Source organism: Mesoplodon bidens (genome assembly GCF_964165515.1).
Source record: "Mesoplodon bidens genome assembly, chromosome: 1".
Lineage (NCBI taxonomy): Eukaryota > Metazoa > Chordata > Mammalia > Artiodactyla > Ziphiidae > Mesoplodon > Mesoplodon bidens.
The window spans coordinates 148,690,224-148,716,371 of NC_138176.1; the positions used below are offsets into that span (position 1 = coordinate 148,690,224).

At 34.9% G+C, this 26,148-nt stretch overlaps 1 protein-coding gene across 1 annotated transcript in view; it reads left to right on the forward strand.

Annotated features, from left to right (window-relative positions):
• Positions 1 to 268: 268 nt before the first annotated feature.
• TMEM156 (transmembrane protein 156) overlaps positions 269 to 26,148 on the forward strand; it is a gene marked incomplete at its 5' end in the record, with an annotated part of 56,857 nt that continues 30,977 nt past the window's right edge. The window contains 3 exons of the mRNA XM_081235544.1: positions 269 to 356; positions 24,555 to 24,824; positions 25,790 to 26,050. Of these exons, the coding sequence (XP_081091670.1) occupies positions 269 to 356; positions 24,555 to 24,824; positions 25,790 to 26,050 (619 nt within the window). The remainder of the gene's footprint in view (positions 357 to 24,554; positions 24,825 to 25,789; positions 26,051 to 26,148) is intronic.

The window sequence follows — 26,148 nt, forward strand, 5'->3', positions numbered from 1 at the left end:
TGAGAACAAGACCCCTTTACTTCCTGAGATCATTTCTTTATTCTTTCTTGTTTAGAAGACAGTTTGAAAGTGCTTGTTAGAAGATAGTTTTCTTAGTGGAAAGTGACTCAAAAATGAAGAAGTCTCAGTTCAAGGCCTCCTTTTTATAAAAAAGGAAGTGAGTATGAGGTAAACTGTATAAACAAAGTACCGCAGAGATGAAACTTAAACCAGGAAGAAACATGCCATCAATGTACTTGATGAGAACACATGTGTCATGTGAAGAGACATGACAAATACAGCCCTCCTTAAATTACTTTTGGCCATGGTGATCACGTTCATTTTAATTTTGCCAGAATATTTCAAGACACCGACCAGTGAGTATTTAATTACAACCTATTTTTTCTTTTTTAATTTTTAAAACTTATGTCAGCTAATGGTTACAGGAAAGGCCTTTTTTTTAGTACACGTTGTGTGGGCTGAAGTTCTATGTCTGAAAAGCTAATAAAATGAGATTGCAATTTTAGTTGACTGTTATATAGTACAGTATAGTACAGTACTTAAGTATTGTAGCATACAATAATGAAATGAAAAAATGAAAAGAAATACTTGAAATCTGTAGTCTAGCTTTCAAACATTGAGTTTACAATAATCTTATCATATGATTTTGCTCTTTGAAAGTTTCCTTCAAAACAGTTTTAAGTATGCTTTTACATTCTAGAATTATTTTATAAAGAAAGTAACATTTACTATGTTAAAAATGCTTGAATTCCCTCTATCACAACGATTTCATGCACATCACTTACTGTCACTTTATGGAAATGTATTTAGATTTTTTTTCAAAATAAGATGGGTGCAAATTTAAGCAGGTGTATGCCTGTGCATATTTGCAACTACAGGAAAATGGAACAAAATTAGCTTTGTGTATATTTCAGAAAATTGTGATATTGCTGAAACCTAGGGTAGGAAAATAAATAGATGTAAATTTAAACTATGTTTATGTGTCAGTAAAAGATTTGAAAATATATTAGTGTGATTGTTTGAATGGTAATTGTGCTCCCTAGCATTTTATAAGAAAAAATAAACAGAAAATGTTGTGTTCTATCATTAAAAAGTTATCATATGAATTTGATTAAAATCAGAGAAAAGCTTATATTTCATGACTTTTTGCAATGATTATTTATTGTATATTATTATTTATTATATTGTATATAATATATATGTATATATTGTATATTATTATCTATTATATTGTATATAATATATATATACATGTATATATTGTATATTATTATCAATTATTATTTATTATATACATAATACTAAGTGGCCAGATGAAAATACTTTTGCTAATAACATTTGGTAACATATTGCAATGATTATTTAATATTGCATATACATGATGTAAAGTAGCAGATAAAATTTTTTTGATAAATAAACACTATGAATGTCCATTTTGTGAATAATTGAATTTTTCAAATTATTCTTGGTTTTCTGGCATTATGTTGTTTAGATTAAGCAATCATAGCATACATTTTAATTTTTGATTTCACTGAGTGAAAATATAAAAGAAATAGTTAGAATTGGAATGGAGATAACCTATTTCAATTTTTAAGCTATTGTGGGCTGAGGGATAGCTCATTTAATAGCTGTCTAAGGTAGGTCAGATAGATGTATCTAACACCTCCAAAGAAAATCAGGTTGGATCTAATGAAAACCAGGTAATCAGTCTAAAAGATTTAATGATCTATTTGCTAAGTATTGGTTAGTGTTTTGTGAGAACTGGTGACTACAAGAGCATGTTAAAAGTTTTTCTTTTGGGGGCAGATGTCTCGACAATAATCAACCATCATTGATAATGATTTTGTACTCTTAGCTTCTTAACTGATTACAATAGCTTCCAATACTACCTTTACTGCCTCCTAAAATTTAAAATACCCATTTCTCTTTTCCTTGTCCAAGAGCAACGTAGATATTTCATCCAACTCTTTTTAGAGTGATGGATTTATCTGAGAATTTTGTTTCAAAGGAACTCTCCTTGGAACCAACAAACAAAACTGTTTGAAAACCACCATTTTGTCCTAATATCATTTTGTGGTAGAAGGAATTTTGCACAGAGCTGCCATAAATGAAAAGTTGATTCTTAGGCAAAATGTTTTACACATGCAATAATGTAATAATAATGCTTTATATTTTATAATGGTTTATGGATCACCAGGAGCAAGTTTATATAGCTTCATTTTATACAGTTCTACATTGATTAAACTAAGGGCACATAATTGTTTTGTCTTTTTTTTTAATAATTTTTTTTTTTTTTTTTTTTTTGCGGTACGCGGGCCTCTCACCGTTGTGGCCTCTCCCATTGTGGAGCACAGGCTCCGGACGCGCAGGCCCAGCGGCCATGGCTCACGGGCCCAGCCGCTTTGCGGCATGTGGGATCTTCCCGGACCGGGTCACGAACCCGTGTCCCCTGCATCGGCAGGCGGACTCTCAACCACTGCGCCACCAGGGAAGCCCTAAAATAATTTTTAATCACAATAAGTTGACTTATGAAATGAGTTGACTTGTTAACTGATATATTTCATAAAATAAAATATCTAGTAAGATTATTTAGAGGATAAGATAAAAGAGTTCCAGAAGTGCTAAAATTAACCTTGACAGTTTCCCATGTAGTCTTACCCTTCCTATCAGTTACTTGTGGCTTTTTTCCATTCTTATATTCTATTCACTTTAATTTCTAAGATGAATATTATAAAATGATTTTTACTTGCAAATTATTTATTGATACACTGTCTTTAACATGTCGAATGAATTCAAAAGGAATCTTAATGAGGAATAATGTATTCACCAGGTTTAATGGATTTGATTTCAAAATAATAAATCCTCTGAAGGCCTAAGTTAAAAATAGAGCACTGTGTTTGATCATTTTTCATCAAGAATATATCTGAATAATCATTACACAGAATATTCAATTATTATAATTACATAGTATAAGCTATTTAGTCTAACTTTAGCAAAGATGGGGAACTTCTTTAATGGTGTTTGGGACTTTTAATGACTTTGCATTGGTTTGCACTGGCAAGATAGCTTATTCTAGTTTTCAGTTTATTGGAAAGGCAGCTTATACTAAGACACAGTAGTTAATATAATGGTTTCATACTCTTATATTGCATTAGATAATAGAGATATGAAAGGGTATGGATATATATTTATTCAGAGCTTCTTGAAATTAAGGGAGCTGGGTTGTTCCAAATAAGAGATGTTTTATCAACCTGCTTTAGGTGGACTTACAGTGTTTAAGAGAGAGAGAGAGACCTGGTTAACTCATATAAATCTCAGTGATCTTTTATTTATTTATTCTTTCACTTATGAATAGTGTCTAACTGTACTCGGAACCCAAGGCTACAAAAATGAAGGTAATTCTTCCTTCAAAAAGTTTTCAGTCAAGGGAAGGACTGACTGGTAAATAATTAAATACAATACTGTAATCATGAAAATAGCAACGTTAAAAAGATGCAATGGGAACATAAAAGTCGCTTCCAGTCCTGTCTGGGGGAGGATGTTTCTTCCATTTTCATTCACAAAGAGAAATAATTGTCAGAGTTCTAATGATCACCTAATATTTCTCCTTAGCTACTTGCAGGAGCACTTTCTAAAAGAAGCAATTGTTATTGATTTTCAAATAAAATATACTCGTATTTATATCTCAGAAATTCTTGAAGCCAGAAATTTTAGTGAGTTATGTGAGTATATTCCTGACTGTGGTGATGAGGACCAGGAATAGCACAGATGAAAACACCTCATACCTAATTTCATCTAGCTGTTTTGACTTCCTCTCTTACTTTTAAGAGCCAAACTGGCATACACTATGTTTACCAGCTTTCATTTCCCTTCCACTTCACACTCTCTGATGGAAATGGCTGTATAGTGAGCAGTGAAATGGAAGAAAACAAAGGATAAAGGAACCTCAAATACTTACAAACTATAGGATAAACCCTGAAGTATATGAGCGTATGTACACATTACTTATGTCTATATTATAAAGACCAGTGTAATCAGGGTAACTGCAATTAATTTGAGAAATTCTTATCTTAGTTCTCAAAAAATGGGCACTTTATTTTCTTATTGGCTGATGCATTAATAATTTAATCAGTAATCCCCAATCAGGTTCGGGATATAGTCATGACTATTAAAAAAAGTTTTTAAAAAATTTAACAAATATTTATACATACATATGCAGGTACTATATACCAAGTATTTTTACATATAATAACTCATTTTAACTCATTAAAGATTTCAACTCATTAATGGTGAAGCATCATTCTCAAGGGAGACTATTCTGAAAATCTACAGGAAGAAGGAATAAGCCTAGATGGATAAATTTGCTTTTATTTAAGATTTTATTTCTTACTGAATTTTCTGAATCATTATAGTTTTAAAATGGCTACTAATGGACATGGTATTTTTACATATATATCTTAGACATACGTACTGGCAAAAAAAATACCGCTGAACATAATGCTTTTCACTGCTTTGGCAGAATTGGCCTTATTCTCTCATAGGTGAGGTTACAATATCAATAACCCTTGCTTGGGAAGCTTTCTCACTACATGTCTCATTCATTTGCATTGGTAGATAAATGTTCTCTCGGAATATCTTTTTTGTTTTTATAGAAAAAATGGCTTTCTCTAAAACATTAATATGGTGATGTATATTCCCCTTATACTGCTCTGTTTCTTTTCTCCATAGCACTTACCACCTATATTATTTACTTATTTATTGCTTATATATTTTGTTGCCTGATTTCTCCAAATAGAACGTAAGCTCAATGAAAATGAGGTTTTTTTTGTCTGTTTTGTTCATATTTCAATCACTTAGGATGTACCCGCCACATTAGAAGGCACTCAATTTGTGCTTAAGTGAAATTTCTGAGTCATATTGTAAAGGCAATTAAAAATATTATAAAGGAAATAAAAAAGAAAATGCTTTCTGGAAGGAAGTATTTCCCATCAGACCCTCACAACCATCTTTTAATTTAGGTAGGCCAGGCATTATTATCTTCATCTTACATTTTTGAAACATAAAATTTCACCACAAACTAGAACTTTTAGGTTGTGCAGCCTCTGAAATTTATTTCACAGAATACTTTACTTAAAAGATATGCATCACTTTACCCTGAATCATTTACCTACCATTTTTTTCCCCAATGGAGAATTTCACAGTGTGCATTTACTTTCCTTGTTTTGACAAATAAAACCAGTAATCTCTTTCTTATGTCCCAAACCTGCCATTCATATACAGCGACCATAGGTTAAAAGTGATCCCAAACCTTGCCCCTTCCTCCTAGGAAATATTTTATATTGTCTTTCCCAAATGAACTCTGAATAAATCTATATTCTCTCTAGACTGCCCTTTTCCTAATCTGGTTACCACCATGGATGTATCATCCATACACAACATGATATTTTTTCACCCTTTCCTGCTCAATATTGCTAGAGAAGCTTCAACTATTGTACTCAAATGGAAATATAATTGAGTTTTTGCTATTGAAATTGATACTCTTTTGAGTCTATGCCAGTTGTTAAAGAAGCAGACCTGTGACCAAAGGAAAGCAATATATATTAACTAACGTCTTTGTAAATTAGGCAGCTAAGCCATGAACTTCTATCCTGGCAACCAATATGCATATTTTAATTCTTGTGGAATAGAAATTTATCATGGCATATCTTTTATGCAGTTTATGTGGTTAGAGACAAGAATATTTTAATTAAAAATTTTAAATTTAAGTATAATTGACTTACCATATTATATTAGTTTCAGGTGTACAACATAGTGATTTGATATCTTTATATATTACAAAATGATTGCCACAATAAGTCTAGTTACCGTCTGTCACCATATAAAGTTTTTACAATATTATTGATTATATTCCCTATGCTGGACATTACATCCCTGAGAGTTAATCTCTCTCATCTATTTCACTTTTCCCCTCACCCCTCTCCCCTCTAACAACTACCAGTTTGTTCTGTATGAGTCTGTTTCTGTTTTGATATGTTTGTTTTGTTTTTAGATTCCACATATAAGTGAAATAATGCAGTATTTGTCTTTCTCTGTCTGACTGATTTTACTTACATAATACCCTCTAGGTCCATCCATGTTGTCACAACTGTCAAGATTTCGTTATTTTCTATGGCTGAGCAATATTCCATTGAATATACAATTGACCCTTAAACAACACAGTTGTTAGGGGTGCTGACCCTCCTTAAAGTAAAAAATCCATGCATAACTTATAATTGGCCCTCCAAACATGCAGTTCCTCCACACCCACCCACTGTTCTGCATCTGCAGATTCAACCAACTGTGGATCTTGTAGTACTGTAGTATTTACTATTGAAAAAAATCCATGTAGAAGTTTGGACCCATGCAGTTCCAAACCTGTGTTGTTCAAGGGTCAACTGTGTATACCACATATTGTTCATCTATTCATCTCTCAATGGATACTTAAGTTGCTTCCATATCTTGGCTATTGTAAATAATGCTGCAATGAATATAGGGATGCATACATCTTTTCAAATTAGTGTTTTTGTTTTCTTTGGAAAAATACCCAGAAATGGAATTGCTGGATCATATGGTAGTTCTGTTTTTATTTTTTGAGTAACCTCCATACTATTTTCCATAGTGGCTGCACCAGTTTACATTCCCACCAGTAGTGCACAAGGGTATCCTTTTCTTCACATTCTTGCCAACACTTACTTGTTGTATTTTTTTTTATTTTTATTTTTTGTGATACGCGGGCCTCTCACTGTTGTGGCCTCTCCTGTTGTGGAGCACAGGCTCCGGATGCACAGGCTCAGCGGCCATGGCTCACGGGCCCAGCCACTCCGCGGCATGTGGGATCTTCCCGGACCAGGGCACGAACCCGTGTCCCCTGAATCGGCAGGTGGACTCTCAACCACTGCGCCACCAGGGAAGCCCTATTTGTTGTATTTTTATAACAGCCATTCTGACAGGTGTGTGGTGGTATCTTATTGTGATTTTGATTTGCATTTACCTGATGATTAGTCACGTTGAGCATCTTTTCATGTGTCTGTTGGCCATCTGTATGTCTTCTTTGGAAAATGTTATTTGGGTCCTTGGCCCATTTTTAATTTAGTTGTTGGATTTTTTGCTGTTGAATTGTATGAGCTCTTTGTGATATTAACCCCTTATCAGATACACTGTTTGCAAGTATCTTCTCTCATTCAGTAGGCAGCCTTTTCATTTTGCTGCTATTTTCCTTCACTGTGCAAAAGATTTTTAGTTTGACATAGTCCTTTTTGTTTATTTTTGCTTTGGCTTCCCTTGCCTCAGGAGACAGATCCAAAAATATTAATAAGACCAATATCAAAGAACTTACTGCCTATGTTTTCTTCTGGAAGATTTATGGTTTTAAGTCTTACATTTAAGTCTTTAATCCATTTTCAGTTCATTTTTGTATATGGTGTGAGAAAGTACTCCAGTTCGATTCTTTTGCATGTATCTGTCCAGTTTTTCCAACACTATTTATTGAAGAGGCTGTCTTTTCCTCATTGCATATTCTTGCCTCCTTTGTCATAGATTAATTGACCATTTAAGTGTGGGTTTATTTCTGAGCTCTCTATTCTGTTCCATTGATCTATGTATCTGTTTTGTGCCAGTAATACTCTTTGATTACTGTAGCTTTGTAGTATAATTTGAAATCAGGTAGTGTGATACCTCAAGCTTTTCTTTTTTAAGATTTTTTTTTTTTTAACTATCCGGGGTCTTTGTGGTTTTGTGGTTCCATACAAATTTTAGAATTATTTGTTCTAGTTCTGTGAAAAATGCCATCCTTGCATCTCTGGGATAAATCCCACTTGATCATGGTGTATGATCCTTTTAATGTATTGTTAACTTTGGTTTGCTAATATTTTCAGTGATATTGGCCTATAATTTTCTTTTTGTTTTTGGTGGTGTCTTTATCTGGTTTTTGTATCAGAGTGATGCCGTCTTTGTAGAATGAGTTTGGAGGCATTCCCTCCCTTTAAATTTTTTGAAATAGTTTAAGTAGGATAGGTATTAACTCTTTTTAAATGTTGGGTGGACTTTACCTGCAAAGCTCTCTGGTCCTGGACTATCATTTGTTGGGAGTTTTAAAGTTACTGATTCAATTTCATTATTGCTAATCAGTCTGTTCATACTTTCTACTTCTTCCTGATTTGGTCCTGGGAGATTGAACGTTTCTAGGAATTTATCCATTTCTCTAGGTTGTCCTTTTTATTGGTATATAATTGTTTGTACTAATCTCTTATGATTCCTTTGTATTACTATGATGTTGGTTGTAACTACTGTGATTTGATTTATTTGGGCTGTCTCTCCTTTTCTCTCTCTCTCTTTTTAAAATTTTATTTATTTATTTGTTTGTTTGTTTGTTTATGGCTGCGTTGTGTCTTCATTGCTGTGTGCAGACTTTCTCTAGTTGTGGCAAGCAGGGACTACTTTTCGTTGCAGTGTGAGGGCTTCTTATTGCGGTGGCTTCTCTTGTCACAGAGCATGGGCTCTAGGCACGCAGTCTCAGTAGTTGTGGCACACGGGCTTAGCTGCTCCACGGCATGTGGGATCTTCCCGGACCAGGGCTCGAACCCATGTCTCCTACATTGGCAGATGGATTCTTAACCACTGCGCCACCAGGGAAGCCATCCTTTTCTCTTGATAGTCTGGTGAAAGGGTCATCAATTTTGTTTATCTTTTCCAAGAACCAGCTCTTAGTTTCATTGATCTTTTCTGGTTTTTTTTTTTCAGTCTCAATTTCATTTATTTTTGCTCTGATCTTTATGATTTTTTCCTTCTGCTAACTTTGTCTTCCTTTTCTGTTTCCTTTAGGTATAAGGTTAGATTGTTTATTTATTTTTCTTGTTTCCTGAGGTAAGCTTATATTGCTATAAACTTTCCTTTTAGAACTGCTTTTGCTGCACCCCATAGATTTTGGATTGTTGTGTTTCCATTTTCGTTTGTCCAGGTATTTTTTGATTTTCTCTTTAATTTCTTCAGTGACCCATTGGTCACTTAGCATATTGTTTGGCCTCCATGTGTTTGTGTTTTTTGCAGTTTTTTTCTTGTAGTTGATTTCTAGTCTCATACTGTTGTAGTCAGAAAAGATGCTTGATAAGAGTTCAATCTTCTTAAATTTACTGAGACTTGTGTTGTGGAGTAGCATGAGATCTATCTTGGAGAACATTTTATGTTCACTTGAAGAGAATGTGTATTCTGCTGCTTTTCTATGGAATGTTTTATGTATATCTATTAAGTCTATCTGCTCTAATCTGTTGGCCAGTGTTTCCTTATTGATATTATGCCTGTATGATCTGTCCGTTGATGTAAGTGGGGTGTTAAAAGCCCCTCACTGTTGTTGTGTTACTATCAATTTCTCTCTTTACATTTGTTAATATGTGCTTTATGTACTTAGGTGCTCTTATGTTGGGTGCATATATGTTTAGAGTTGTTTTACCTTCTTGGATTGATCCCATTATCATTACATAATGTTCTTCTTTGGCTCTTGTTATAGCCTTTGTTTTGAAGTCTATTTTGTCTTATATAATTATTGTTACCTCAGTTTTATTTTTCACTTGCATGGAGCATTCTTTTCCATCCCCTCACTTTCAGTCTGTGTGTGTCTGTAGATCTGAAGTGAGTTTCTTGTAGGCAGCATGTATATGGGTTTTGTTTTTGTATGCATTCAGCCATGCTATATCTTTTGATTGGAGCATTTAGTCCACTTAAATTTAAAGTAATTATTGATAGGTATGTACTTACTGACATTTTGTTAATTGTTTTGGGGTTGTTTTGCAGTCCTTTATTCTTCCTTTCCTCTTCTTTTGCTCTCTTCTCTTGTGATTTGATGATTATCTTTAGTGTTATGTTTGGGTTCCTTTTTCGTTTTTTGTGTGAGTATCTATTATAGATTTTTGGTTTGTAGTTACCAAGAGGTATATATGACAACCTATAATATATGTAATTGTTTTAAGTTGATGATCTCTTTTTTTTTTTTTTTTTTTGGTGGTATGTGGGCCTCTCACTGTTGTGTCTTCTCCCGTTGCAGAGCACAGGCTCTGGATGCGCAGGCTCAGTGGCCATGGCTCACGGGCCCAGCTGCTCTGCGGCATGTGGGATCTTCCCAGACTGGGGCACAAACCCGTGTCCCCTGCATCAGCAGAAAGACTCTCAACCACTGCGCCACCAGGGAAGCCCAGTTGATGATCTCTTATGTTTGCATGTATTATAATAACCCTGCATTTTTACTATCCCCCAAATGTTTAATGCCTTTGACATCATATTTTACATTTTTTTGTTTTCTGTATCCCTTAACGACTTATTGTAGATATAGATGATTTTACTACTTTTTTGTTTGTTTGTTTGTTTGTTTGTTTTTGGTACGCGGGCCTCTCACTGCTGTGGCCTCTCCTGTTGCGGAGCACAGGCTCCGGACGTGCAGGCCCAGCGGCCATGGCCCACGGGCCCAGCCGCTCCGCGGCACGTGGGACCTTCCCAGACCGGGGCACGAACCCATATCCCCTGCATCAGCAGGCGGACTCCCAACCACTGTGCCACCAGGGAAGCCCCACTACTTTTGTTTTTTAACCATCATAATATAAGTGGTTGATCTACTGTTTGCTTTCACCAATGAGATTTTTCCTTTTGTAACTTCATATTTCTAGTTGTGGTCTTTCTTTTCCACTTAGAGAAGTCCCTTTAATATTTCTTTTCTTTTTTTTTTTTAGATGTTGGGGGTAGGAGTTTATTAATTAATTAATTTATTTTTTTTGCTGTGTTGGGTCTTTGTTTCTGTGTGAGGGCTTTCTCTATTTGTGGCCACTCTTCATCGCAGTGCGCAGGCCTCTCACTATCGTGGCCTCTCTTGTTGCGGAGCACAGGCTCCAGACGTGCAGGCTCAGTAGTTGTGGCTCACGGGTCTAGTTGCTCCGTGGCATGTGGGATCCTCCCAGCCCAGGGCTTGAACCCGTGTCCCCTGCATTAGCAGGCAGATTCGCAACCACTGCGCCACCAGGGAAGCCCCTAATATTTCAGTTTAGTGGTTCTGAACTCTTAGCTTCTGCTTATCTGTAAAACTCTTTACCTTTCCTACAAATCTGAATGATAGCCTTGCAGGATAGAGTGTTCTTGGTTGTAGGTCTTTTTCCTTTCATCATTTTGAATATATCCCTTCTGGCCTGCAAAGTTTCTGCTGAAAAGTCAGCTGAGAGTTTTATGGGAGTTTCCTTATACATAACTAGTTGTTTTTCCCTTGCTGATTTTAAGATTCTCTTTATCTTTAATTTTTGTCATTTTAATTATAATGTATCTTGTTGTGGAACACTTTGGGTTCATCTTATTTGGGACTTTCTGTACTTCTTGAACCTGGATGTCTATTTCCTTTCCCAGGTTAGGAAATTTTTTAGCTATTATGTCTTCAAATAAATTATCTGCACATTTCTCTCTATCTCTTCTCCTGGGATCCCTATAATGCAAATATTAGTATGCTTGAAATTGAAAAAAATTCCTTTTTCTGTTCAACTTGGATGATTTCCACTACTTTGTCTCCTAGTTTGCTAATCTGTTTCTCTGTATCATCTAATCTATTGTTGATTCCTTCTAGTGTGTTTTTTATTTCAGTTATTATATTCTTTAGCTTTTGAGTTCTTCTTTATATTTGCTCTTTGTTAAACCTCTCACTGTGTTCATTTATTCTTCTGAGTTCATTGAACATCTTTATGATCATTGCCCTGAATTCTTTATTGCATAGATTGCTCATCTCAACTTCACTTAGTTCTTCTGGGATTTTGTCTTTTTCCTTTGTTTGGAACATATTCCTCTGTCTCCGGATTTGCCCAGTTCTCTGTGTTCATTTATATGTATTTATTAGGTCATTTACATTTCCCAATCTTGGAGAAGTGGCCTTATGTAGGAGAAGTCTCACGGGGCCCAACAGAACACTCCTTCATGGTCACTGGAGCTATATGCTCTAGGGGTACTTCCTACTCGGCTGTGTGGGCCCTTTTGTTGTTTTGGGGCCAACTACTGTTTGCACTCTGGTAGGCGGGGCTGGCCCCTGGCTGGTTGGCTGCCATGCTCTGCTTGTGTGGTGGCTGGTGGCCAGCTGGTGGAGCCAGGTCCTGGTGCAGGTGGCTGTGGGGCCTGTGGGGGCCTGGTGCTAGTGGCTGGCCTGCTAGTGGGTGGGTAAGCCCCTGATGCTAATAGGCTGGAGGGAGGACTCCAAAATGGCACTTTCCTGCACCTGTGTTCTTGTGGTAGAATGAGCTCCCAAGAATGGCTGCCACCAGCATCTATGTCCACAAGCAAGAATCCCAGGTGCTTCCCACGTCGCTGGGAGGCTCTCCAGGATCAGCCTGACCCAGGCTTCTTTCAAATTACTACTTCTGTGCTGAGACTTGGGGTGTGTGAGATTTTCAGTGGAGTCTCTGTTTCCTACAGCCCTCTGACTCTCCCATATATAAACCCCTCTGGCCTTCAAAACCAAGTGGTCTGGGGGCTCATGTTTTTGGTGCAGAAACCCTGGGCTAGGGAGCCCAAAGTGGGGCTCAAACCCCTTGCTCCGTGGCGAGAACCTTTGCAGTTGTGATTATGCTCCCATTTGTGGGCCACCTACCTGGAGGCATGGTCTTGACTGTACTACGTCTCTGCTCCTCCTTCCCATCTAAATGTGCTTTCTTCTCTATACCTCTAGTTGTGAAAAATCTTTTCTGCTAGTCTTCAGGTTGTTCTCATTGATAGCTGACCTATAAATATTTGTAATTTTCGTGTGCCCATGGGAGGATGTGAGCTCAAGATTTTCCTACTCTGCCATCTTGTCTACACCTCTGGCAGCTATTTTTAAATTGCTGAATTTAGCTACAGAATATCTAGTAATGATGAAAGATCTTTAGAAACAATTGGCTACGTTTTGTTCTGTTTGACTATATTTTTAAAGACATAATTTACATATAATAAAATGGAAAGGTCTTAAGTGTTCAGTTTCATGAATTTTCACAGTTGTATGCACCTATCTATCACCCCATACAAGGTACAGATTGTCATCACTCTCAGGAAGATTCCTTCTGCTCTTTCCGATCAACTCTCCTTCCAACCCCAAGGCAACTTTCTGGCCTAGCTCACCATAGTTTAGTTTTGTCCCTTCTTATACTTGGTGTATATATATATATATATATATATATATATATATATATATATTTTTTTTTTTTTTTGCGATACACGGGCTTCTCACTGTTGTGGCCTCTCCCATTACGGAGCACAGGCTCCGGATGCGCAGGCCCAGTGGCCATGGCTCACGGGCCTAGCTGCTCCACAGCATGTGGGATCTTCCCGGACCGGGGCACGAACCCATGTCCCCTGCATCGGCAGGCAGACTCTCAACCACTGTGCCACCAGGGAAGCCCCTTACTTGGTATATATTTTTTAAAATATTTATTTATTTATTTATTTGGCTGCACCAGGTCTTAGTTGTAGCATGCGGGATCTAGTGCCCTGACCAGAGGATTGAACCCAGGCCCCCTGCACTGGGAGCATGGAGTCTTAACCACTGGATCACCAGTGAAGTCCCTTATACTTTGTATAAACGGAATAATCACAAAGTATCTACTTTTGGTCTGGATTCTTTAGCTTAGTATAATGTTTCTGAGATTTATCCATGTTATTGAGTGTATCAGTAGTTCCCTTCTGTTTATTGCCAAGTAGCCCATTGTCCAAATACACTACAATTTTCCTTTCAACCACTGGGTTGTTTCCAGTTTTTGGCTTTTATAAAAATGTGGTTATGAATATTCTTCTACAAATCTTTGAATAAATATATGTCTTCATTTCATTGGATAACCATCTAGTAGTGAAATAGCTGAGTATATTTAATTTTATAAGAAATCACCAAATGCTTCTCCAAAAGAGTTGTACTCACTATAACTCATGGTAAAATTTATCTTCTCTGGTTTATATCTAATATATTGGAGCAATAACACTTAGAATATATATATTATCTGAAATAATCCATGCTTCCTTAGAGTTCCCTGACAACTGATTAACAGAGGAATAACCTAGGTATTGGGAAAGTATGACATAAAGTAGTTTCTGGAGCTCCTATTGTGGGCCAAACAATGAAGGTTTTATTATAAATTCTCACTTACTTTTGAAGGTCAGCAGATAGATGAGACTTCTGTTCTTGCAGTCATACTTTGAAAAACACTTCTGGCACAAAATATCTAAAAATAAGAGATAAAACATATTAAAAACTTTAAAAATACATAGTTGAACTGATAAAAAAAAACTCCTTAAAGATGGAAAATGACTATAAATTACAAATCTAGGTGGATAAGAAAGAGTGAAGAAATTGGTCACCTCAGGAGCATCTACCAATTCCTGGTGGCTAGAGTCTCAGTTTCATTGGGCCATACATGGGCAGGACATGTAAGTCTGGGACCCAAAAGATGATATGCTCCATGAAAGAGTAATCAAGGAAAATAACCTGTTGGTTTGTAAGTAAATTTTGTAAGGAAAAAATTCCTTTGAGAGTCTGTGAACACAAGATGGTCATAATTTGGATACTGAGGTTCATTGTCTATGAGGTGTGAAAAGCCCAATCCAAAAATTTAATTTAAAGTGATTTTGGATTAATGGTGCCATTAGACATCGAGTAGAGGCAAACACAATCCTCTCTGGAGGAAAATACCTTCAAACCAGGTCTCAGATATTCCTGAATAAAATTCTAAGGAACATGTGCTACTATCAAAAATCATAAAACATATTAAGACTCCAGTTGACAAGAGTCAACAAAAACAACAAATATAATTGGATCTTTAAAGAATTCAGATATCAGAATTATGAGATATAAAATATAAAATAAGTATTGAATTTGTTTCAGTACATTAAAAATGGTATCAAAATGTATGATTAAGAAACAAGATTATTAAATATAACCAGGCAGATTTGAAAAAGAACCCTACTAGAAATTCTAATTATGAAAATATAATAATTTGAAGTAGAAATACAAGGAACGCAATAAATAGATTAGATGCAACTGAATAATGAATTAATGAAGTGGAATGTAGATGTAAGGAAATTACTTAGAACACATTTCAGAGAACCAAAGAAATAGAAATGTGAAACAGAGTTGAATTAGAAATAGCTCTCCATGGGAGAACAAAGGGAGATAATTCTAACTAAACCTATGAAAGGAGAGAAGAGACAGAATGGGGAAAATGTTTGTAGAGATGTGGCTGATAATTTTACAGAAGCAATGAAGAACTCAAATCCTCAGATTCAGAAAACCCAATAAATTCTAGATAGAATAAATAAAAAGAAATTCTGTAGAACATGAAACCTAAAGAGATCTTAAAAATAACCAGAGATAGGGCTTCCCTGGTGGCACAGTGGTTGAGAGTCCACCTGCCGATGCAGGGGACACAGGTTCGTGCCCCGGTCTGGGAAGATCCCACATGCCGCGGAGCGGCTGGGCCCATGAGCCATGGCCGCTGGGCCTGCACGTCCAGAGCCTGTGCTCTGCAAGGGGAGAGGCCACAACAGTGAGAGGCCCACGTACCGCAAAAAAAAAAAAAAAAAAAAAAAAAAAACAACCAGAGATAAAGGCAGATTGTCTTCAAAGGAACAATAGTTAGGCTGAGAACTCACTTCTTGAAAGCAACAATGAAAATCAGAAGGCAATGGAATAATGTCTGCTAAGTGCTGGGGAAAATTATTGTCAATCTAGAATTGGTGAGATATATATCTTCAGATGAACAAAAACAGGGAGTGTATAATCAGCAGATCCTCAGTGAAGGAACTGCTAGAGAATTAATTTCAGGAGAAAGAATATAATCCCAGGAGAAAAGACAGAGCTGAAAGAAGAAGTGGCAGGAAAAGAACCCTCAACAACAATTATAAACATAGGAATAAATACAAATAAATCTTGAAAATATTACTGTATAAAACAAAATTAACTACTAATTTGTGTGTCAATGAAAAAACAAGGTAGAACTAAAATGTACAAAAATAGCATTTAAGTCAGGAAGAGTTAAAGTATTCTAAGATCATTATATTGTTTGAAAGAGGGTAACATTATTGATTGGCTTTAGACTTGTTAAGGATGCATGTTAAAAATTACTAAAATAATAGAAATATAGTGTCTAACCTACAAATAACTAAAGAGAAAAACAATGGAATTTAAAAAATCATTAAATCAATAGATAGCAAGAAAGGTAATAGGGAAAGTGGTAAAAATAGAAAGCACTAAATAATATGAGGGAGTTAAATCCAAATATATCAATGATCTCAGTAAATGTAAGTAGGTAAATCGATCCAGGTAAAGAGACAAAAAATTATCAGGTTAAATTTTAAAAATTTCAGCAATATGACATTTAAACGAGATGCACCTAAAGCATTAGAATATGAGAAAAATAAAAATAAAAGGATGAGAAAAATATAAGGTGCAAATAGTAATTGAAGAAAGCACGTATCACTGTCTTAATATAAGATTTAAGATCAAAGTCATTATTAGCAATAAAGAAGGTCAGTATGTATAGAAAAGAGTTCACTTCACAAAAATATCTATCAGTTCTAAATTTGTATGCCCCTAATGAGATAGCTTAAAAGATACATTTATAAATTCATTATTAGAGTGGGAGATTTTAAACATGATCCTCCAGTATAAAATATAATCAGACAGATAATAAGAATACAGATGATTCAAACAATTTATATAACTTGTTTTATCTAATGACATATTTAGAATACTTAACTCAACATCTGGAAATACATATTATTTTGGGTCACTTATGAAACATTAATACAAATTCACCACATACTAGGTTATGAAAGTAAGTAAGCCTCAATAAATTTCAAACCATCTTTAATATATATCTGACTAAATGCAATTAAGCTAGAATCTAGTAACAAAAAGAAAACTAAAAACAAGCACTGTATTTGGAAATGTAAAAAGTTCACTTCTGAATAACCCATGGATGAGAAGAAATCATAATGGAATTAGAAAATGGTAAAAATTTATGATAATAACATCTATTAAAACTTGTGGGATATTATAAAAATGGCAGATATTTAGAAGAAAATTTATAGCTTTAAGTACTTATATGTAAGATGTCAGAAGAAGGACAGTGAGATAAACCCAAGGAAAGTAGAAGGCAGGAAATAATAAAGACAAAAGCAAAAGTCAATGAAATGAAAAGATACAATAGAAAGGATCAATAAAGTCAAAAGTTGGTTCTTTGGAAAGACTAATTAAATGGACACACTTCTGGAATGATGGATGTATTCGTTTCTTATGGCCACTGTACAAATGACCACAAACAGTAGCTTCAAACAGCACAAATATATTATCTTACAGCCTGTAAGAAGTCCCACAGAGTTCTCACTGAGCTAAAATCAAGGTGTTAGTAGGGTTACATTCATTTCAGAGGCTCTAGGAAAGAATACATTCATTTTCTTGTCTTTTCCAGCTTCTGGAAGCTGCCTGCTTTCTTTGGCTTGTGGCTTCTTTCCATCTTCAAAGCCTGGGATGGCCTGTTGAGTTTTTCTCCCATCTGACACATGTATGATTACATTATGCCCACCCAGATAATCCAGGATAATTTCCTTATTTTAAGAACAGTTCATTAGCAACTTGAATTCCATCTTTTGCCTTAATTCCTCTTTGCCATGTAATATAACATATTCACAGGTTCTGGGAATTAGGATATGGATATCTTAGGGAGGCCATTATTCTACCTACTAAAACTGAATAATCAGAAAAGAGAAGGCACAAGTAACAAATGTTAGGAATGAAAAAGGGACATAGAAATTTAAAATATAATGCGATTATTACGAATAACTTTAAGTCAATAAATTTAACATATAAAGACACATTTCTAGAAAAATATAACTTACCAAAACTTACTTGGGAAGAAATGGAAAACCCAAGAATCATACAGCAATAAAGAAAATTGAACCAGTGGTTTTATTTTCCTGAAAAAGCACTAGGTTCAGATGCTTTTATATGCAAGTTCTGTCAAACTTTCAAGAAATGGATTGAACAGATAAATACAATTTTATTTTTATTTATTTATTTATTTATTTTAACATCTTTATTGGAGTATAATTGCTTTACATTGTTGTGTTAGTTTCTGCTGTATAACAAAGTGAATCAGCTATACGTATACATATATCCCCATATCCCCTCCCTCTTGCATCTCCCTCCCACCGTCCCCATCCCACCCCTCTAGGTGGTCACAAAGCACCAAGCTGATCTCCCTGTGCAATGCATAAATGCAATTTTATAATAAAACTTTTTAGAAAATAGAAAAAGGGGAACATTTTCTAATTTATTTTTAAGGCTAGTATATCTTAGTATCCAAACCCAACGAAGACAAAAAGGAAAACTTTACAGGCCAATCTCATTTATAAATATAGGTAAAAAACATTTAAACAAAACATTAAGAATCTGATTTAAAAAAAAAGAATCTGATTGCAGCAATGTACAAAAATGATCAAATTAGATTTATTCCTGGGATGCAAGATTGAGTTAGCATTAGAAAATCTAATAATGTAATTCACTGTATTAACTGATTAAAGAAGAAAGACTATATAATCATCTCAATAGTTGTTGAAAGAGCATTCAATTATATTCAACAACCCTTATAATTAAAAACTCTTAGCAAACTAGGAATAGAAAAGAACTTCCTTAAAGTGAAAGAGGATATCTAAAAATGATTATACATCACTCTCAGCGTTGAACATCATAAGCGTGCAGGAGCAAGCAAGGATGTCCGCTCTCAACACCTCTATTTATCATGGTACTGGAAGTCCTAGTCAGTGCATTAAGACAAGCAAAAGAAATAAAAGGTATAAGGATTGAAAAGCAAGAGATAAAAGTGTCATTATCTGCAGTCAACATGCATATCTGCAGAGAAAACTCAAAATATTTATAGGAAAAGTTAAAATTAATAAGGTAGTTTACAAAGTGGTAAAAAATAAAACTGATATCCAAGAGTCAACTGTATTTCCATGTACCATTAATAAACAGAAAATGTATTTCTTGAAAGATACTATTGGCAATAGCAACAAAAATAAGGTAGCCAGGAGGAAATCTAACAAAAGATATATGGGACCATAATGGTGAAAATTTGGAGGCTTTATTAAAAGTTATCAAAGAATACCTATATAAATAGAGAGAAAGAAAGGAAGAAAGGAGTGATAGGAGAAACTCAGTAGCATATCTTTTTTCTCCAACTGATTTTGAGATTCAAGTCAGAATCACAACTGGGTTCTTCACTGAACTTAGTTAGCTGATTCTAAAATGTATTGGAAAGAGCAAAGGGCCAAGAAGCACTAAGATGTTCCTAAAGAAGTGAACAAAGTGGGGGGATTTTTCCTGTCAGATATAAGAGCTTTACAGAGCAAAAGTAATTAAGTCAGTAAGATATCTTTGCCAAGATAGAAAAATGGACTGATGGAACAAAATTGAGAACCTAGAAACACAGTCATACATACATGGATCCTTTGATAGATTATAGAGATGTCATTACAGACAGTGGAGAAAAGATAGACTACTTAATAATTGGTAGTACGATTATCACATGTGGGAGAAATTAATCTGGTTTCCTACTTCATACTGTACACAATATCAGATAGATTAAGAACTTAAACATAAAAGGCAAAACTTCAAAACTTTTAGGAGACCATGTGGGTGAAGATCTTTTTTTTTTTTTTTTTTTTTTTTTTTGCTGTACGTGGGCCTCTCACTGTTGTGGCCTCTCCCGTTGCGGAGCACAGGCTCCGGACGCGCAGGCTCAACGGCCATGGCTCACGGGCCCAACCGCTCCACGGCATGTGGGATCTTCCCAGACCGGGGCACGAACCCGTGTCCCCTGCATCGGCAGGCGGACTCTCAACCACTGCGCCACCAGGGAAGCCCCTAAGTGAAGATCTTTTTAAAGGAGAAGGATTCTTTTTTAATAAATTTATTTATTTATTTATTTATTTTATTTTTGGCTACGTTGGGTCTTCGTTGCTTCACGCGGGTTTTTCTCTAGTTGTGGCGAGTGGGGGCTACTCTTTGTTGTGGTGTGCAGGCTTCTTACTGCAGTGGCTTCTCTCTTTGCGGAGCACAGGCTCTAGGTGTGCAGGCTTCAGTAGTTGTGGCACACAGGCTCAGTAGTTGTGGCTCGTGGGCTCTAGAGCACAGGCTCAGTAGTTGTGGCGCATGGGCTTAGCTCCTCTGCGGCATGTGGGATCTTCCCAGACCAGGGCTTGAACCTGTGTCCCCTGCATTAGCAGGCGATTCCTAATCACTGTGCCAAGGAAGTCCAGGAGAAGGATTTCTTAAACAAGACGCAAAGCACAAATTGTAAAGAAAATGATTGATAAATTCAATACATTCAAGTTAAGAGCTTCCTTTAACTAAAAGATCATAAAGAAAATGAATGGACAAGGTACAAACTGTGAGAAGATATCTTGATAAAAAATGTAAAGAACTTCTTAAAATTTTAAAAAGGAAAGTTAAAAACTCCTAAACATTAATAAAGAAAAGACACACAACCTACCAGAAAAATGGAAAAATAGAAAAAGTAGGGAAAAACAGGAAAATACACTTTTAAACCATGATGAGGTTCTATTTAACATTCACTGAACTGTCAAAACTTGAAAAGTGCTGGCCAAGATATGCGTCAATGGGAAACTTTTACACACTGCAGGTGGGAGATTAAATTGGTCCAACTGCTTTGTATAATGATTTGGCATTTTCTAGTAAAATCAAAGATGTGCATACAGAATACCCAGCAATTTCATTCAATATGTATGCTAGAGAAACTTCTGTATTTGTGTACCAGGAGACATGTTCATGAGTATTCATAGTAGCACTATTTTAAAATAAGCTTTATTGAGATATAATTTACATATAATAAAATGCTGCCATTTTAAAGTATAAAGTTTGAGGTTTGACAAATGTTTACAGCAATGTAACTATCAACACAACCAAGTTATACAACCTTCCAGTACCTCCAAAATGTCCCTCTTTCTCCTTTGCAGAAGAACCCTTCTCCCACTATCAATATAGTTTTCCATTTTCTAGAACTTCATATGAATGGAATCACATTAGTATATAGTCACTTGTGTTTGGCTTCTTTCCTTTGGCATAATGCATTTGAGATTCATCCGTGTTGTTGTTTGTATCAGCATTTTCTTCCTTTTTGTTGCTGAGTAGTATTTCATGCTATGGATATGTCAGGAATTGTTTATATATTCACTAGTTGTTGGACTTTTGGATTGTTTCCAGTTATTAGCTATTATAAATTTTAAAGGTGCCATGAAAATTCATGTACAGGTATATGTGTGGACATATGTTTTTATTTCTCTTTTGTAAACTCCTAGGAGAACTGTTGGGTCATGTGCTAAGTATATGTTTAACTTAAAGAAAATAAAAATGTTTTCCAAAGTGGTTGTACTCTTTTACATTCCTACCAACAATGTATGAGAGTTATGGTTCATAGCAATATTATCCAGAACAGCAAAAATAGAAACAACCCAAATGCTCACTGTCAGAAGAATAGATATATAAATTGTAGTATATTCATTCAAAACGTACCACAAATAATTAACTACAGCCATGTGTAGCAACATGACTAAAACATATTCTGCAAAAGAATCAAGTCATAGATGAATACCTACAATATAGTCCATATATATGTATACAGTATGCTAATGCAACAAAATTCAATGTGGTGCTTAACCTCTGTGAAAGAAGGAGTATGTAGGGGCAGGGAGGGATAGGGTGCTTCAGAGATGTTGCTAATATTCTATTTCTTAATCTGTGTGATAGATACATGGGTGTTCGTTTATTTTTATTATTCTTTAACTGGAACAATACATTTTATATATGCTTGTATATGATATATGTTTACAGTAAAAGTTAAAAAAGAAAATAAAGACAGTTTAACCTTACTCTTTGCTTTTCTTTAAAAAGAAAACATCATTGACTTGGGCATTTGTCCTATAACTGTAACTTATTTTCCTAATTTTCCTAATTCTACTTAGTATTCTATATCCTTATCTTGAAAGATTGCAGTCTTAGTACTGGAGTAATTCTGGAATGCATTTCTATCTCTGGGAGTGAGAATTTAGATGTCTGACTTTCAGCAATATTAATGGCAGTAGTTAAATTCATATATCCTTGTTTATGAAGATGAGAATACAGCCCACCTGATAACAAAAATCAATGAGTAGAATTCATTTATTTCTTAAAATTATACTGGGGAAGGATATATCCTGTATTTCTTTCTTTCCTAATTGAATTATTTAAAACTAAGATTTAAAAACCATCATAAAATGACCTCATAGCCAAATACAAAGGATATATCTCAACAATTCTAGAAAGCCAAGTTTGTCACTTAATGGATAAGAAGACTGCAATATTGACAGTAAAAATTTCTCTATGACAGTAAAAATTTCTCTATCTCCCTTCTAGGTCATAACATAAGCATATAAATTCAAGAAGTTGAAAATTTCATAAGATGAAAAATGCCAGTGAGGAAAATGGAAAGATGGCAAGAAATAAGTTTTTCATGTGTTTAGTAATACAAAAAATCTACAGATTATAGATTCCTATCAAATGGTACATTCCTATCTTCTTTTTGAGACATTATTATTGAAGACAATTTTTAAAAAAATTAGTTTTAATTTGATTACAACTTTGTTTACAAATATATTGAGACACTACAAAATTGTGTATTTGACTAAAATACAATCTCTACCTCCCAAAACTTTTATAGCAACTCAAGTATGAAATGTGTTTATAGCTGGAAATTACATGTGAATTATTACAGAAGCAATATCAAATGTAGAGGGCTGGTAAATGAACCTTTAATTTGTTAAGTAATAAAAATATAATCATCAGTAATGAAACAATTATGAAATTACTATCAGTACAAATTCAACAAATAAAAAATGTGCTTTAATATCAATCAATAGTTTGATTTTCTTTTACGTTTGAATCAAGATGTATGACTAGGAGTAATCATTCTTAGAAATGAAGTAATTCTTCCATTGTGCTCCACATTATTTAGAAAATTTAAAAAATATATTTTGCCCCATATGATTATGAGAAATGGTAAAGAAAGCCACATAAATGTGGAACTGAGCATGTCAGCTATTTTCTCATGCTAGTAAATAACTGTCAAACTGAGAATATCTGAAAGAGGTTACCTATTCCTTAGTTTATCATTACTGCTCCATAGGGATTCCCAATTTTCATATAGTGAGCTTTAATTACTCATGTGGATTAAATCTTACATAATCTCATCTTAAATAAAGGATGAATTTAAAATTTTTACTTTGGAATATGGGTTTGCATTTTAATAATATACATTTGAACAATTTTCAAAAATATTTTCATATATATCACTTGATGCTACTATAACCCCACAAGGTTAGCAGGATCTTGTTATTATCTCTATTTTGCTAATGAGAAAATGAGACTTGTGGAGACAAAGTAAATTATTCAGGTATCTTTGCTAATAACAGCTTTAGCACTAAAGTCTTTGTCTTTTGCTTTGAACTCAGTCTTCCTTCTATCATGCCATTATTTCCAAATCTGATACTTGTCTTCAGACCAAAATAAAAATTATGATGTTATCCTATTAAATTTCAAGTAGGTTGAATAACGGTCACCCAAATATATCAGGTGTTACTCTCTGGGAACCTATAAAGATTCCCTTATAGGGAAAAAGGGTATCTACACATGTGATTAAGTTAAGGATCTTGAGATGGGGAGATTATCCTGAGCCTTATCCCGGTGGGATCTAAATCTAATCACAAGTATCCTTATAAGAGAGAGGCAGAGGGAGATTTGACACAGACAGAAGAGTAGGAGATGGAGATACAGAGGAGAAGGTAATGTGACCATGGAAGCAGAGATTGGAGTGATGTGGTCACAAGCCAAGGAATGCCAACAGTCCCCAAAATTTGGAAGAGGTGCAAGGTCTTCAGAGGGAGTGTGGCCTTGGGAACGCCTCGACTTCAGACCAGAAACATTGGCATTGAACTTCTGGCCTTCAGGACTGTAAAAGAATAAATTTCTCTTGTTTTAAGCCACCAAGATTGTAGTAGTTTGTTACAGCAGCCCTCAGAAACTAATACAGAGATACTGTTCAAGTTTTCCATTCCCTGTTCAACTCCACGCAATTCACTTGAACCTCTATTTGGAAACAGATGGATTCAGAGGAAACTAAGGTTTCTCCATTAAAACTTTCCTAGAAAAGAGAATGGTTACAATGCTAGGGTTTCAAAGATCTCAGCAGGACTTCTCTTCTCTGAAAATTAATAGGGAAGGTTGACAAATTTAAAAAAATATATTTAAATGGACTAGATATTGTTAATTCATGTGAAAACAAAGTCTTGTCAGTGATAAACTGAAATGTACTGAATCTGCCTAAGAAAAACTGGGAGCTTATTGTGTATTCATTTGAATGCCCAAAACTCAAAATTTTATAGTAAAGAAAGTTGTTTTTTGTTTTGTTTTGTTTTTTCCTTTATAGGAAACATGTTGGAGCTATCATGCCTGGAAGTATGCTTACAACCTAATTTCACCTATTCATTCTCCTCTTTAAATTTTTCTTTCGTGACTTTTCTGCAACCAATAAAAGAAACTCAGACTATTATGGGAATCTTTCTAAACCACTCCAGTTTTCAAAACTTCACCAGGATTTGCCAAGACATCACAAGTGAATTTAAAACGTGCTGCTCATGTTTGGCTTGTGAGTCCAAAGGAAACATGGGTTTTATTTCTCAGGAACAAACATCAAAAGGTAAATGCAAAAGAAAAGAGAGAATTAAAATCATCAAGGATAAATAACCATATTCTGTTAAAATGTATTAATAATACATCCCAATTTTAAGTCTAGTGGCCCTGGAACACTCAGCTGTGTGGTGCTTAATGAGTGACTTGCAGGCTTTGAGATAGTATAATAACTTGTTCTTGGTTTACTTTGATTTATCAAAAAAATCTATGCTTAAAATACATCAAAATGCCACTATAATCCATGTACATTTAATGGTTAAAGTATTATTTAGCAAGCTCTCTTCAAAAGTACTGAAAAAATTCTAAGTAAACTTGCAGGTTCTCATATAAAATCACACTTTGATTCCCCAAGGAGTCATTGAATCCTTGATGCATCCTTATAAATAAAAAAAATTTGGATATAGACATGCACACATAGGGAGAATGCCATGTGAAGATGAAAGCAGAGATCAGGGTGATGCTTCTATGACAAGGAACACCAAAGACTGCCAGCAAACCACCAGAAGCTAGAAGAGAAGCGTGGGACAGATTGTTCCTCACAGCCCTCAGAAGGAAGGAACCTTGTCAACACCTTAATCTTGAAAGTGTAGCCTCCAGAACTGTGAGACAATAAATTTCTGTTGTTTAAGCCACCCATTTTGTGGTACTTTGTTATGACAACCCTAGCAAACTAGTATAATGTGGGATGGGAAATATTGTTGTGACCATTTTGGAAAATAAAATCTGTCCCACAAGTCATCAGGGAGATGTTTTCTTTTTCTTTGAGATGCTCCAATTTTATTTCAAACTCACCTGGTTTTCACTCTCTGAAAAAATGTAAGCACTGTAATTGTTATTTTTAGTGCTGGTAACTTCTTGTTTCTACTCTTTTTTGTTGTATAGGAAGGAGGGGATTTAGTTTTGAGTTGTATGTGTTTTCTTACTATGTATTACTATTTTTTTGTGAATAACATTTTCTTAATCTCTTTCTAGTTCTTATCATGAGAGGATCAATGGAAGTGAAGGCAAATGATTTTCATTCACCTTGTCAACATTTTAACTTCACTGTAACTCCTATGGTTGACCACTTGGAGGAATACAACATTACCTGTAATCTAAAAACCCACACTAGAAGGTCAGCAATCAAAGAGGAAGATCCACCCAAGGAAACAGATATAAACCATACTTGTAGAATTATGGAACACCTGAATAATTGTATAAATATTTCTTTGCACCTAGAAGTGGATGTAAAAAGTAAGTTTTTAAGGAAATTAGAGGGAAAAGGAGAATGGAATATAGACACAAAGTTAAGTAAGGACTATCACATTAACTGCATTGTAAGTCGAATAGTT